General features: G+C 41.4%; 1 protein-coding gene across 1 annotated transcript; it reads left to right on the plus strand.

Annotated features, from left to right (window-relative positions):
- The first annotated feature begins 7,873 nt into the window (after positions 1-7,873).
- Positions 7,874-11,616, plus strand: LOC140754545 (uncharacterized). The gene has a single exon (XM_073089586.1). The coding sequence runs from the start codon at positions 7,945-7,947 to the stop codon at positions 11,614-11,616; it is 3,672 nt and encodes a 1,223-aa protein (XP_072945687.1). The 5' UTR covers positions 7,874-7,944.
- Positions 11,617-16,083: the final 4,467 nt, after the last annotated feature.

Below are 16,083 nucleotides of genomic sequence, written 5' to 3' on the forward strand. Positions count from 1 at the left end.
CCGCTAGGGGCGCTGAGTGGAAATTGTATGGGCAAATACGTAAACAAATACCAAAACAGTCATAATTGTCAAAACGTAAAAACTCATGGTAAGGGTACTGGTTCACGCTAGAAATGGGAGTATGCATATACAAAAGTTCTCACAAGCGTATAAAGTCTTTCAATTCACACTTGGCTAGCACAGTGTAAGGCAAATACAAATACAACATCTTTATTTGTAGCCTATACCTACTTCCCTCTAACGCTGTTTGTCCACCAACCGCCGATACCGAGCCGATACCGATAATTAATGACGGCGCCGAAGTAGCATACATACATTTACTATAGCAGCTTGTCCACCGAACATCCGTCATCCCAGCACCGTCATCCCATAGTAAATGTATGCGTACGCTACTTCGGCGCCGTCATTAATTATCAGTATCGGCTCGGTGACGGTGCAGTGGACAAACAGCGTAAGGGACCTATACCCCACAGTGGGACAGTTATTTACAACGAACAAGAGAACTTACTCATTCTCATATCCCCATTAGGCAAAGAATCTTGTTTCAAATGTACCTTTAATTATGTATGACCAACGTTATGACATGTCTTAATATGGAACAAAATTATTATAGACCTAAAAATACATGTATTCATTATTAAATCCACAATTATACTCGTATACACACGTCCCTCATTAAATTTTGTATCACATATCAAATTAGAACGTAAATATCAAATTAAATTTTAACAGATCTCATAACATAATTTATTGCTTAAAGATTTCTATTCTTAACCACCTTTAACAGTACTAGAATTTCTTATATACAGACATTGTCAAATGCCGATCTTTGGTAGGCAAAACATTGGATAGATTGATTATTAATACTGAAAATAGGTCAGCCTTAGTCTAAGTAAGTAATCCACAAAATAGTAATTCTTATTAGTTAACTAAATAAAATATTTCTTTAGTGTTTCTCTAAAATGCTTAGAAGAACTTTACACAATAATTAATCAAAATAGGTTAGTAAAACCACCTGACAGATAATTAGTTCAAATTAATAATATATTGCAGCATGTTTAATACCGAAAAGCCGCAGAGTAACCCCCAACCACCGCGGAGTAACCCCCAACCGCCGGTACGCCGCTAATGTACTTAAATACTTTAATTGACTAAATTACGTAGACTCACGCGGGTTACCTTTTGCGAAAATTTATTACGAGTATGTTTTCAGGTGAATTTATTTTAACAGGTAAAATATGACGATTTTTATATGTTAGTACTTATTAGTATCTATTAATTATTATTAGGTTTGGATTGAAGTATCCTGAGGCACCACACCACACTACCTATATCTGGCTGTGTTCAAAGAGAACGGTAAGGCGATATGAACATTGGAAGCGTTTTAATTTAGTCCTTGGGAGTAGCAATGCGTCTTTAGTCGACCAAAAATATTAGTTTTTCTATCCCGGGCTGGACGGGAGAAGCTACTTTTTTTTTTTTTTTTATTAACGAGGCGGAAATCTTCAAAAGGTACACGACGACGTGGGAGCGACGCCGGGTTATTTGGGATTTTTACCGCACCAAACTCCTCCGGTGGCCGTCCTCAACGCTTGTTGGAGAACTCCGGGATCTTCGACGGACCGCAACCGGAGTCCTCCAAGCGCGATGCCGCGATCGGGCTCTGGGGGAGCAGTTTTCGCTCCTCCCACACCATCTGGTGTTCACGACGGTGTGCGACCACACATACCACCGTCCTTCCCGTGGCTTACTGGATGGTTCGAGCTCCCTCTCATGCCGCCCGTAACAGAAGAAGCTACTTACCCATAGATTACCTGCTCGTTTGCTATTTCTATTTCGTACAAAATAACTTATTTTTAAATCTGACGGATAATCCCTTTATAATCTTAAATCCGGAATATTTTTATATTTAATCATTGGTCCACATGATTCGTTAATGCCGCAACCTGGAGTATAGGGAGTCTTCGTGGAAATGGACACGTGGACCGGAAACGCAGTTAATAAGAATTGAATGTGTGAGTAGGTACTTGGCTTCTCATTAACAAAGCTATTTTATTATTGAGGGTATCAATATCGTTTGTTCAATTTAGCAATCCCCTGATGCAATAGAAAGTATTGGTAATAATACATACATATAAACTTTTCTAAAGCCTTCAAGCTTATAGCGGATAGCGGCGCATCTGTGGCCGACCTCAGGTAGGAATACCTAATCCTATCTTGGCTTGATAACAGATGTCCATGAGCTGCAGTAGCCATTACCATGAGATGGACTGCATGCTTGTCTGCTTCTTCTATATTATACAAAAAGTAAAATTTCGTTCTTTTAAGCGGTCGGTTCAAGTTCTAGATACATGCCTCTGACTCTCCGAAGTTAAGTGCTTTTTACCGATTTCTAAATGAAAGATGTACATTGTACAATATGTTCGGTTTCTCTATCTTCAGTAGGTTTGACGATTACTCCGCAATGTGAAACTTCTCGAGGTCAAAGCACCATTGTTTGCGGCTCACTTCCATGAGGATCCTATTACATAGAAATCGGAAAACCAGACTGGAATTCAAAACTAAATACTAAACTACTTAACATTTATTTAAATATTTTTTTTATTTTTAGTGACAATCATTTTTTTGCGATTTATCAGGTGTTTTTCATGATCCTCTGACAACACTTCAACGATACAAAGTATCAAGGGCAAGACTAGGAACTTATCACAATAACAATCTTAATGTGACCCAAAAAATATTGCAACCTACACACCCTTTTTACCTATTATCCCATACGTTAGGGGTAACATGAGTGAGCATGTCCTTGGACGACCCTTTTATGTTATGCACTCACCATTCTATAGGGCGATAATGCCCTTAGGCTTATCCGCCCAAGTTTACAGGGAAATCTCTTATCCATTTCCTGTATACAAATAATATGTACAAATAAATGACAAACCGTTTTCACGGTGACTATGTTGCAAGCTTTTAGTTCATTTGCCGTGTTATTTCGTTTGGATGTGTGTCTAATGTAGCAAATGAATTTTGAATCACTCAAACCCCAACGATTTGTATTGTTATGCATACATGTTAGGTTGTGAATATAATGTGCAGCAGTGATAGCCTAGTGGTTAAGAAACTCGGCCTCTCGATCGAGGGGGCCGAGGTTCAAATCCCAGGCACCTCTGTTTTTTCAAGGTTATGTGTGTATTAGAAATTAATTATCACTTGCTAAACGGTGAAGGAAAACATCGTGAGGAAACCTGCATACCTGAGAGATTTTATAAAAAATAAATAATCTCAAAGGTATCTGAAATCTGCCAATACGCACCTGGCCAGCGCGGTGGACTATGGTCTAGTCCTTCTCATTCTGAGAGGAGACCCGTGCCCAGCAGTGGGACGAATATGGGTTGATGATGATAATGATGATGATGTATTAGATTAGTGACGTCATTCTAAATGTGATATGGCGGACGCCTCAAAATGGCAGAATTGTATGCACAAATTTTAACAAACAACTGATAGCTTGTTTTTATTGATTTGACGACCCGCGTTGCAAAGCGGCCACCACATCGGTCTGACACGCTGAGGCTTCCGGGTTCGATATTTAGTGGGTGCCTGTATATTCTATCTTCTATCTGTATATCCATGTCGTATCTTTGTGTCCATGGCACACACGGCATAGGGAATCCTGTGGAGGTTATGAGTGTATAATACGTATTTTTATAGATGAAAGAAAATACTACAAATCATTTATATACTAAATATTAAAAATATGTGTTACAGAGGCACGCGCAAGCTTGCAATGCGCCAAGCAGATAACTTCAATATATTCACGTGGAGATGCCGCGTCGACTTCCACTGATGGTCTTCCACGAAACGATGCGTGGGATGTCTTTACACATTCCGATGAAGACTTCGGCACGAGGGATAGCGCAAGGTATGTCGTAGCTACAAGCTCAGAATTTCTGATATGTTATACGAATTCAAATTCAAATTCTTTATTTGCTAGAACACAGTTATTACACAGATATTATGTACATCTTACAGTCCAGTGTGTTCTACCTGTATGAGGTTTGCAAAAATTCAACAAAATTATATACAACATAAATTAAAATTTGTTACTAATTGAATTATAATACATGTATGGCATTAGTCGATTAATAATAATAATTATATAAGCATCAAGTCAATAATAATATTAAATAATCACATGTCAAGAAAATAATATAAAAATACCAAATAGTTAAATACAATAAAATTAAATGTGGATAGCTTAAATGTCAGTTTAAAATAAAACATTATTGTTACAAATTTATTTCATTTTACAATGTCATGTAATCCTGCAGGCTGTAAAAGCTATGCTCCAAAAGCCAGTTATTTAATTTCAATTTAAACGTATGAAGTAGAAGAAACGTACGAAGTAGAGCATAATAGGGAACATTTTGATTTAACTAAGTACGTGTAACATTATCAATGAAATAATTTCGGGCTTGATAGATTTTAACATATGGTGTCGTTGGATTCATTTAAATTGGGATTTTTGTTTCCATAATAGCAAATATAGTAATGTGACTACATTTAGAATTATGCATAAAACTTTATAAACTTTATTTTTATTTTACATAATTCTAATTCTTCGCTACCCACTAAAAGATTTTTTTTAATTTTTATTTGCAGTATTTAACCTCATACCATACATACATGCGGAAGTAAGCGCACCGCGTAAGATCGGTTAGAAAATTGAACTCTTTGAAACATCTCCTTTGAAGTCTTTAAGACACGTATTTTCCACGAAAGAACAGTTTTATTAACATTAACCAGCTTATGATATAACTGTTAGTGTCACTTTACCTACTCGTAGTATTTTTTTTTTTAATAACTTCCACGTAAAATGAAATAAAAATTCTAAATCTATTAAACTGCACTTGGATTATCATAGGATGTATATAGACTACATTCATAATCTTTCTTATTCTGAAAGCAGCCAATTGTCCAATAGTACAGTAGCACTACCATGAGTTTACAAAAGTATTACTCGCTAGCGACTGCGTAAAATAAATGTATGAAAAATTGTACAGCGCCTCTAGTGGTTACTCGTAGAACTAAATTCCGTAGTGTGAGCCACTCGTAACGTAAAAAACCTATCGAAATCAAATCGCTAGCGAATGTCATTATGATCTATTGTCATACAAATTCGGTCCCATGAGTCATTGATTTGACAGACGTTGTCAAGAAATACCGTAACGTTAGTAGTTATGTTATTCACTAGCAAATTGATAATAGTTTTCTATTTACAATTTCTATAGTGGCGTTTCTATGCCAACTCATGGTAGTGCTACAGCTATGTATACATAGATTAGTAAAGATACTTCGCCGCCTTGAAATTGAATGAAGCCACAAACGGCTTATTAGTAAGTTCTTTTTTTTAATTCTTGACATATAAAAACATTTTCAGAGAAAATTTACTAATAAATAATTAATACTGCGTAATTTACATAATAAATAAATAATTATTTCAAATATTTTAGGGACATTTTAGCACGGAGACATGGCAAAACTTTTTTACGCAACTATTTCAATTCTCAAAACTGGTTACATTTTCTTGTTAGGAGTGAGTAATCTTTACTAATATATGTATGTGTAAAGTAATTTGATTTAATTTGAAAAATAATATCCTTGGTCTCATCAGTCCTTTACTAATTCAAATGAAAAACTAAGAAAGACATAATATAGATTATGAAGTAACGAATTTTATACAGAATTATAAAAAAGATAATTAATTAAATTTACATATTTGTCGGTCGACATAGATATCCTCGTACAAGAAATTCGCTTTGTGGAACACAAATTCAATCATCTAATCTCCTGCTTCTACGTATTAATTAGGAATCTCCCAAACGAGTGTTTCTTGGAATCAGAGCAGTTTCCGGACTGATTATGTTACAGTGTTATCTCATTTCATGTAGATAGGAAGTCAATTCAAATTTATGCTCTTAAATTAAAACGAGGTATAATTTTGAAAATGGTACAATCCTTCACGGTTCATATCGTCGATAACTCATTACTGTCCCATTGTTGGGCACGGGTCTTCCAGAGTAATAAGGCTTTAGGTCCACCAAGCTGGCCAAGTGCGAATGTTAATACGCACATAATTTTGAAAAATTAGATGAGAGATCGAGTACCACCTCAACTGCTAGGCTATCATTGCTTTTTACTAACGGTAAGTGTCGGCGACTAACTAATGTTATTTAATTGAAATATGTAATTAAGCTATTTAAAATGTTATATAAGTCTGACTAAATATGTTTATATAAGTTACGTAAGTTTTAAGTTTTAGGATAAGACACGGTAGATGGCGCTATCGGTCGCATTTGTAATATTTTATTAGAGTTTTTAGGTATTTTTATGAAAATAGTATTTTAGGTTAGGATTTTGAGATTTATACATGTTTTATGTTTTTAAAGTTTATGTTATCTCCTAGAATATGTTTCTAGCTTCATGTTGATGTACGATTAGTAAGGATCAATTGTGATAATTTCGAGATAATTAGGAATATTGACATGTGAAATGATGTAACTTGTATATTTTTGTAATATTTTTGGGAATAACTTTGTAAGTAATTTAGGTATGATAATGTAACTTATGTAGCTAGATAGGGCTAATTATAAGGATTCCAACGATGTATGATACATGTATGCAACTTTTGGGAAATTAATAAAGAATGAGTGAAAACTAGGTCAGCCAAAATGAAAATGACACGAAAATGGGCCTAAAAAGGCGCGGCTCTCTTTACGGTATTGCTCTGGGGTAGCTCAGAAAACCAGTTTTCCGGCCTAAGCATGGTCTCAGCAGAGAAGAATTCCAAGAAGACTCCTGAAGAAGAAGAAGACTCCCGAAGAAGAAGAAGACTCCTGAAGAAGAAGAAGACTCCTGGAGAAGAAGAAGACTCCTGGGGAAGAAGAAGGAAAATCTGAAGACGGAAGCGTTCCTGCGCAAGAAGAGGAAGTAGGGGTTAGGTCGGGATAGGGAAGAGGCTTTGGCTGGCCTACACTCTTGTTTCTATTGCACGTCAATTATTGTTTCTATTACACGTCACCCCTTCCCCGCACCTCCCCTCTCTACGGCACGGGACAGGCGCAACTCCCCGACGCGACGACTATCACCACGAGCGGGCTTCCGGCGCCGGACGGAAGAAGGCCGTCCGTACAACATCACGCCCGCACCCCTATACGGTCGCAGGTTAGGTGGCGGCGTGGCATACCACCACACCGCCGAACACACAGCGCCCCGCGACAACAGCTGGTCCTTCGAGCCGGATCATCGTGCTAGTCGTCATATCGTCGGGTTACTGACGCCGCCATGCCAGTCACACGGAGCCAGAGGGGAACCTCGCCGCCGAACGAGTCGACTGCGCCCCGCGCCACGGAAAGCGCGCAGGGGACAACTGACTCTTCGGGGACATCGGGCACCGCAACTGAGGGTACGCTTACAACTTATGAGTCTAGAGTCACTTCAGGCACCTTGGCGACTGTTCCAGCTGCTCCAGGTGTTCCAGCTGCTCCAACTGCTGCAACAGCTGGAACCCGGAAAACGCGGTCGGTGAAGTCAACGAAACGTCGGGAGATGGAAGCCAAGCTGGAATTAGCGCGCCGACAGCTGGAAGAAGCAAAGGCAGCTGCAGAATTCGCCAAGGCGCAGTGGGAGCTGGTCCAGGTGGAGAATGAAGAGTCCGAGGTCGAGGATGAAGACTGGTCGCATAACGCGAACATCCACACATGGGTGCAGTCGACGGTGGAGAGGATGTCCAGGGCGGGGCATCAGGGGGAGGTGTCCAGGGAGGGGCACCGACTGGGGGCGTCCGGGGAGGGGCGAACCAGTCAACCTCCAGTCACTATCGTCAAGCCTGAAGACCAAGCGGAACCTTCAAGCAACGGGACCAAGGAATTGGCTGAGGCCATCATGAAGGCCATTAGTGTTGCGCCGAGGAATGCATCGCAACCTAACTACGTATATGAATTACCCGACTTCGATGGAAGAAGCGAAGAATGGATCGCCTTCAGGACGGTATATGAGGACACCGCACCGCTGTTTACGGAAGCACAGAATATGGCGCGGCTGCGGCGGTCAATTAAGGGCACGGCAAGGGAGGCTATCAAGAGCCTATTATATTCAGAGTGCCCTCCTGAAGAAGTAATAGAAGCTCTTCGTCGAAGGTTTGGAAGACCAGAAGCCCTGATCCTGATGGAACTGGAAAAGGTAAAGAATCTTCCTAGGATCAACGAAAATGCGCGCGACATCTGCGTGTTCGCCAGTCGAGTGAACAACACCGTCGCGACAATACGGGGGCTAAGAAGACCGCAGTATCTACACTCACCGGAAATAGTAAGGATTATCGTGAGCAAGATGCCGGCGGTTTTGCAGTATCGGTGGTACGACTTCGCCGCCGACGCAGAAGATCAAGATCCAGACCTGGTGCATTTAATGAAGTTCCTCAACAGGGAAGCGGACCGGTGTGGACCATACGCGACGCAGGAGACTACGCAGCAGCCGCGCCAGCCTCCCAGACGTCAATTCACGAACACCACGTCCGAACAAGTGGAAGAAAAGAAGACCTGTCCACATTGCCAGTACGAGCATCACCTCTTCGAATGTCGCAAATTTCTACAGCTGCCAATGAAGGAACGGTGGGACGTCGCTACCAAGTCGAAGATGTGTTTCAAGTGTCTCCAAGGACGACATCGGAAGGAAACATGTCGGCGTCCACCGTGCAAGACATGTAAGCGGTGGCATCACTTCGTGCTTCATGAAGAACGATGGGATCACCCGAAGCCCGAAGAGAAGAAAGAAATTGCGAACAACGTCATGCTCCCGGTGAACACTGCAAGGACAGCGAAGGCATATTTGAAGATGGTTCCTGTTGAGCTATATGGACCGAAGGGAGCTGCCCGGATCCTGGCGTTACTGGATGAGGGGTCAACTGTCACGCTTCTCGACTCTGCGGTTGCAAGACAAATCGGCCTCAAAGGACCCGTGGAAGCACTCACCTTGGAGACCGTAGGTGGGAAGACCATCTCCAAGCAAGATTCAATGAAGGTCAACGTCAGATTGAAGGGAATGCACCAGACCAAGAAGAGAACCATCTCTGGGGCCCGTACGATAGATGACATCAACCTGACGCCTCAGAGATTGGAAATAAGAAGGATTGAAGAATGCGCTCATCTCAAGCCAATGTCGAAACAATTGTATTATGAAGAAGAGTCACCCAAGTTGTTAATCGGACAAGACAATTGGGAGCTCATCGTGTCCAGAGCCACACGCAAGGGGAAAAGAGGTCAACCCGTAGCATCATTGACCTACCTAGGGTGGGTGCTACACGGGTCCGATGGAGCAGCATCAAGACCTGTGAACTTCGTAACCTGCGCGCACGTGTCTTCTAAAGAAGAGGATTTAGAAAAGGTCATCAAGGAACATTTCGCCGTGGAATCGTTGGGGATCCAGCCACGTCGACCGACCACAGACATAGAAGAAAGGGCTCTGGCAATTTTAGAAGAAACTACAAAGAGACTGGACAACGGGCGCTTCGAGACCGGCTTGCTATGGAGAAACAAGGACGGGAAAATGCCTGACAATTACAAGCAAGCGGAAAACCGGTTAAGAAACATCGAGAAGAAACTGGTTGGGGATCCGGCACTGAAGCAGAAGTATGAAAGTCGGGTAAAAAATCTCGATAGTAACGACGCAACGAGGGGCGTGCCCAAGGACTTCGGGAGCGGACACAGATGGTTCAACGGACATTCATTCCTGGCACAAGAGGAGGAAGATTGGCCGAGACCACGTACCTTCAAGGCGGAGCCCACGGGAGAAGAGAAGGAGAGGTCAACAGTGGGGGCAACGAAGCCCGTTGATCGGCATCCAACTCCGAACCCAGTCAAGTTCTCAAGTTGGACTCGACTAGTTAGAGCGACCGCGAGGGTACTACAGTTCGTCGACCTGTGCCGGAAGAAGAAACACGCAGTGAACGTGTCCCGCAAGTCTGAGCGTCAAGATCCTACCTGGAAAAGAAATAAGAAGAAAGCCAAGGTAGCAATGAAGCCCGTGAACAAGAACACCCAAGAAAGAAGATTCATTCCCCTCGAACCTGACCAAATAAAAGAAGCCGAAAAGATCCTATTACGAAGAAGCCAAGAAGAGAGCTTCCAAGATGAAGTACGCTGCGTCAAGAAGATGAAGCCATTCGAGAAGAATAGCAGGCTTAAGAAATTGGATGTCGTCATGGAAGATGGACTACTACGACTCCGAGGAAGAATCGACGCGGCAAGACACACTCGGCAAGATAAGAAACCTGTGGTGTTAGACAGCAAGCACCACATCACCAGACTGCTCATCGCGTACTACCATGAAGAATTCTACCATGGTAACCACGCGACGGTGATCAACGAGTTGAGGCAGCGCTATTGGATCCTGGGACTACGGTCTGCGGTGAGGGCGACGGTTCATCAGTGTCAGTGGTGCAAGGTGTACCGCGGCACGCCACGACTCCAGCCGATGGGGAATCTCCCGCTGGAACGGTTACGGCATGGGGAACCGCCGTTCGCATGCACCGCCGTGGACTACTTCGGGCCCATGAGCATCACGGTGGGTCGGCGTCATGAGAAGAGGTGGGGCGCTCTGTTTACGTGCCTCACAACCAGAGCCGTCCACGTGGAACTAGCAACATCGCTGTCAACGGACTCCATGATCCTGGCGCTACGAAGAATGGCAGCAAGAAGGGGGATGCCGAAGACGATCTTCAGCGACAACGGTACCAACTTCGTGGGGGCCAACAAGGAACTGCAAGAAGCCCTCGCCAGCCTCAACAAAGAAGACCTCATCACCACAGCCGAGCGGATGAGCATCAGGTGGAAATTCATACCACCTGGGGCTCCGAACATGGGCGGGGCATGGGAGCGCCTGGTCCGTTCCATCAAAATGGCCTTGGCGGTCACCCTCAAGGAAAGGCATCCCAAGGAAGAAGTCCTGCACACTCTGCTATTGGAGGCGGAGCACCTGGTGAACTCAAGACCTCTTATCAAAGTCGACGAAGACAACGAAGAAGGTGCCCTCACTCCCAATCACTTCTTAATTGGGAGATCCTGCGGCACAAGATTGGGGACATTCACCGACCAAGACCTCACCGGCCGGCGCACCTGGAGGACTGCGCAGCGACTAGCCGACCACTTCTGGAGCAGATGGGTGAAAGAGTATCTTCCAACTCTGATCCCGAGAAGAGTCGACGCGAGAGCTGCCACAAGAGACTTGCAGTGTGGAGACACGGTCCTAATAGTGGACTCCACGCTGCCACGAGGAGCCTGGCCGAGGGGTGAGGTGGTCCGAACCTTCCCTGGGCCCGACGGTCGCACCAGGGTATTGGAGGTGCGCACTACGGGGGGCGTGTTGAAACGCCCCAGCTCCAAGTTGGTGCTACTGGTACCAGCACGACGTGATGAAGAGCAAGCGGTCGACGACACAGGCGGTGGAACATCGACCAGCGAGCCAGACTGCGGGGAGGCGGTCGTCACGTCGAGCCACGAGCATGGAGTCGCCGGGCCCGGAGTTGGTGCTACGCACAAGGGGGAGGATGTCGGCGACTAACTAATGTTATTTAATTGAAATATGTAATTAAGCTATTTAAAATGTTATATAAGTCTGACTAAATATGTTTATATAAGTTACGTAAGTTTTAAGTTTTAGGATAAGACACGGTAGATGGCGCTATCGGTCGCATTTGTAATATTTTATTAGAGTTTTTAGGTATTTTTATGAAAATAGTATTTTAGGTTAGGATTTTGAGATTTATACATGTTTTATGTTTTTAAAGTTTATGTTATCTCCTAGAATATGTTTCTAGCTTCATGTTGATGTACGATTAGTAAGGATCAATTGTGATAATTTCGAGATAATTAGGAATATTGACATGTGAAATGATGTAACTTGTATATTTTTGTAATATTTTTGGGAATAACTTTGTAAGTAATTTAGGTATGATAATGTAACTTATGTAGCTAGATAGGGCTAATTATAAGGATTCCAACGATGTATGATACATGTATGCAACTTTTGGGAAATTAATAAAGAATGAGTGAAAACTAGGTCAGCCAAAATGAAAATGACACGAAAATGGGCCTAAAAAGGCGCAGCTCTCTTTACGGTATTGCTCTGGGGTAGCTCAGAAAACCAGTTTTCCGGCCTAAGCATGGTCTCAGCAGAGAAGAATTCCAAGAAGACTCCTGAAGAAGAAGAAGACTCCCGAAGAAGAAGAAGACTCCTGAAGAAGAAGAAGACTCCTGGAGAAGAAGAAGACTCCTGGGGAAGAAGAAGGAAAATCTGAAGACGGAAGCGTTCCTGCGCAAGAAGAGGAAGTAGGGGTTAGGTCGGGATAGGGAAGAGGCTTTGGCTGGCCTACACTCTTGTTTCTATTGCACGTCAATTATTGTTTCTATTACACGTCACCCCTTCCCCGCACCTCCCCTCTCTACGGCACGGGACAGGCGCAACTCCCCGACGCGACGACTATCACCACGAGCGGGCTTCCAGCGCCGGACGGAAGAAGGCCGTCCGTACAACATCACGCCCGCACCCCTATACGGTCGCAGGTTAGGTGGCGGCGTGGCATACCACCACACCGCCGAACACACAGCGCCCCGCGACAACAGTAAGTATTTCTACCTTATAACAGTCATGTTGTGTTGCTTACCACAACACCACACACCATCAAATAAAAAGTATGCTCGTTTACTATTTTTATATTATAAAAAAGATGACCTACATGTTACGTATATAAACATATAAAGATGTTTAAGAAACATACTGTAATATCCCAAAATAAATCTGTCCATTAAAATTCGCAACTTTGAAAGTTACTGGCATGTAACTTATAACAAGGCTCTTCTGCAACTTATAATGTGACATATAAACATAAGTAGGTGGCGATAACAACGTTTATAAGAGGATGGTAGTTACCTGATAGCGTATCGCAGACACCTGTCTGACCCCGAGGTGGATAACCTTAGGGTATGCTTACAGTAATATACAAGTAGCGGATTTATGGTGAGATTGACGAACGGATCAATTTTATGTATTCGTAATTCTTGAACAGAAATGTTACTAATAATTTTATGAATTCTAGATTCCAGGGCAATATTGTGAAATAATAATAATAGTTTTTTAAGCAGCAAACGAGCCTCCTGAGAACTAAGTTGCAATGCCACGTATTAGTATGGGCCTCTTATAAAGGCCTTTAAACTAGAATCAAACAGCACTTAACAAGTTGTCATTAGCAGAAACATGTTCATCGATCGAACGATGGAATTCGAATCTCAAATAGTTCTAACGTGGTCTAATCTATCATCAAAGTGATTCAAACAATTAGTCCGCGATCTTAGGTAGTCCCCCATTTTGGATTAAGAATATCATCATTAAAATAATCATCTATTGCACTGGCAGACTAAGCTCGTCGGGGCCCGGAGCGAAAATGTTGAGGCTCACAGTGTAAGAAGTTAATTTAATCTCTACAAATACATACAAAAGAACTATCAAATCGGCGTCGCTCCCACGTCGTCGGGTACCTTTTGAAGGTTTCCCCCTCGAGAAGAAAAAAAATGACGCTTATCTACTGTGACATGAGTGTTACACTTTGTTCACGGAACATTAAGCCGCAGTTCTACAACTTTTCAAAACTCGTCGACTTGATTTTTATATCCATTTCACTTAACGAGACTTGTGTCTGCTGGAAAAATGTCCGACATTTTGTTTAACGACGCCATTTTGTTGTTTATTTTTCAGTTTATTTTTTGCTTTTGCTCAACTTTCTTTTTTATTGCATTGAAGTATGTAATAACTATACATTCTATTCGGATGTAGGTATGTGTTTAAAGAAAATTATTTTGAATCACATTATTGAAGTTTTCTCAACATCTCATATACAAGCTCTGAACTGAAACTGTTGAAGCACGGCCACTCGGCCGGACATAATCATCTAGCTCAGCGGGAGATCTCCTTTTGCGAAACCATAATTCATTCCGCTTACACTTTTGGGGACATTTTTAAAGAATTATCATATATATGTATGTTTCGTTCCAATGTTTTCCTTCATCATTGTAACAATTAATTTCTAATACGTATATAACTTCCAAAACCTTGAGGTCTTGGATTTAAACATCAGACCAAAAGATTGGGAGCGAATTATTAATGAACTAAATATAGTTATTTAGTTAATGCATAGATTTGTAAAGATTATTCACTCCTGACAAGTAAATGTACCCAGTTTTGAGAATTTAAATAGTTGCGTAAAAAGTTTTGCCACGTCTCCGAGCTAAAATTTCTCTAAAATATTTGAAATAATTATTTATTTATTATGTAAATTACGTATTAGTTATTTATTCGTAAAAAATTCACTAAAAATGTTTTTATTTGTCAAGAATTCAAAAAAAGAACTTACTAATATGCCGTTTGTGGCTTCATTCAAATTCAAGGCGGCGTATCTTTACTAATCTATGAGTTAATGGTAGTACTTTGCTTATCCTAGTGGATATAATATTTATTTAATAGAAGTCGTAAATTGGTGAGGCTAATTGATGAGTGGCTTTTGTCGCCCGTCGACATTTGTAATTAATACCAATTAGAACAAGAGTTCGTAAACCGAATACAGTTACCATACTCGTAGTAAGAAATAGGTGAACGTTAAATAAGTAAGTCTCAGAATAATAATATGTATGGAAAAGTGGGGAGACACCAGATAGTTAAGGTAAAAACACAATAAATCAATATTAATTTTAGAGAACTTTTTTAATTTTACGAAATAAATATTGTCTACATATTTTAAATATTTGATTCATTTGAAATTAAAATGTATGTAAACATTTTATATTAAGGGTTTCTCATTTAAAATACAAACACGAAAATAGATTAAATTAGCGAAGACTTTATAAAATGAGGTGAACTTTATTCAATCTATGTTCGGGAATTTTAAAAGTTGTTTTGAAGGTGGTAGAACCCTTTGAGGTACGACTCCGGCGGCACCACCGCCACACCTATTTCTGCCTACCTGAGATCAAATAATAGTAATAGGAATACAAGCAAAATAGATTTTTTTTATATAATATGGAATTAGCAGACGAGCTCGCAGTCCTGATGGCATGTGGCTACTGTCACCATGGACATATGTAATCAACCACAGATAAGATTAGTTTCCTACTTAAAGTCGGTCACAGCCACTCCGCTACTACTGAGGAATGAGTATCGCAAAAGTATAGGTAGGTTTTTTTTATGTTTATACCTAACGATAAGGTAGACGGGCTACCTGGTGGAAAGTAGTCATCGTCGCCTATGGACATTTTCAACACCAGAGGAGTCGCCAATGCATCGCCGGCTTTAAGTATAGGTAGTAGGTAGTAGGGTAATATATCTATGGTCGACCCAATAAAGAAGACCCATTGATAGAAGCTTCAAAATCTCTTCTCAATTATAAATAATTATGTCCGAATCAGAAATCAATACTCCTCGGTATTACATTCGTCATAATTATCCTAGAGTCACTGGATGCTAATAACAACGTCCATGCTACATAGCAGATCTTGTAATTGGACCTACTTAGATTGACTAATTCGAAACTTTTGAAGCATGGTCAAAGGATAACTTCTCATGCGAGGCGATCTAATTTAAACCTATGGCAAATACATCTACAGGGTAATTATACCTAATTATAATTTTGATTGATTATAGATTTTCATAGGCAGTGTAATTTACCATGAGGTGAAGTAATTACATATTTGCTGTCATTTCACAAAAAAAATAGTTTTTTGATAATATCGAAATTTTACAGGATTAAGTGCACCTCTTTTTTTGTTTACGAGGGGGGATTTTTCAAAAGGTACCCCGCGCCGTGGGAGCGACGTAGGGTTATGTGGGATTTTTACCGCACTAAAACCCCCCCGGTGGCCGTTCTCAGCGCTGCGTAGAGGGCTGCGGGATCTCCAAAGGAACGTGATTAAGTGCACCTAGTAGTTAGTGATATCACCATAAGCTATGCACATACGTTTTAATCAGTCCTACATGTTTAAT

The sequence above is a fragment of the Epargyreus clarus genome, unplaced genomic scaffold (assembly GCF_041222505.1).
Source record: "Epargyreus clarus isolate Ecla_fem2 unplaced genomic scaffold, WU_Ecla_fem_2.2 ptg000029l, whole genome shotgun sequence".
Classification (NCBI taxonomy): domain Eukaryota; kingdom Metazoa; phylum Arthropoda; class Insecta; order Lepidoptera; family Hesperiidae; genus Epargyreus; species Epargyreus clarus.

Bases quoted from the DNA above. Each gene is read 5' to 3' on its own strand.
- LOC140754545 (XM_073089586.1), top strand. From the start codon at position 7,945: ATGAAGGCCATTAGTGTTGCGCCGAGGAATGCATCGCAACCTAACTAC.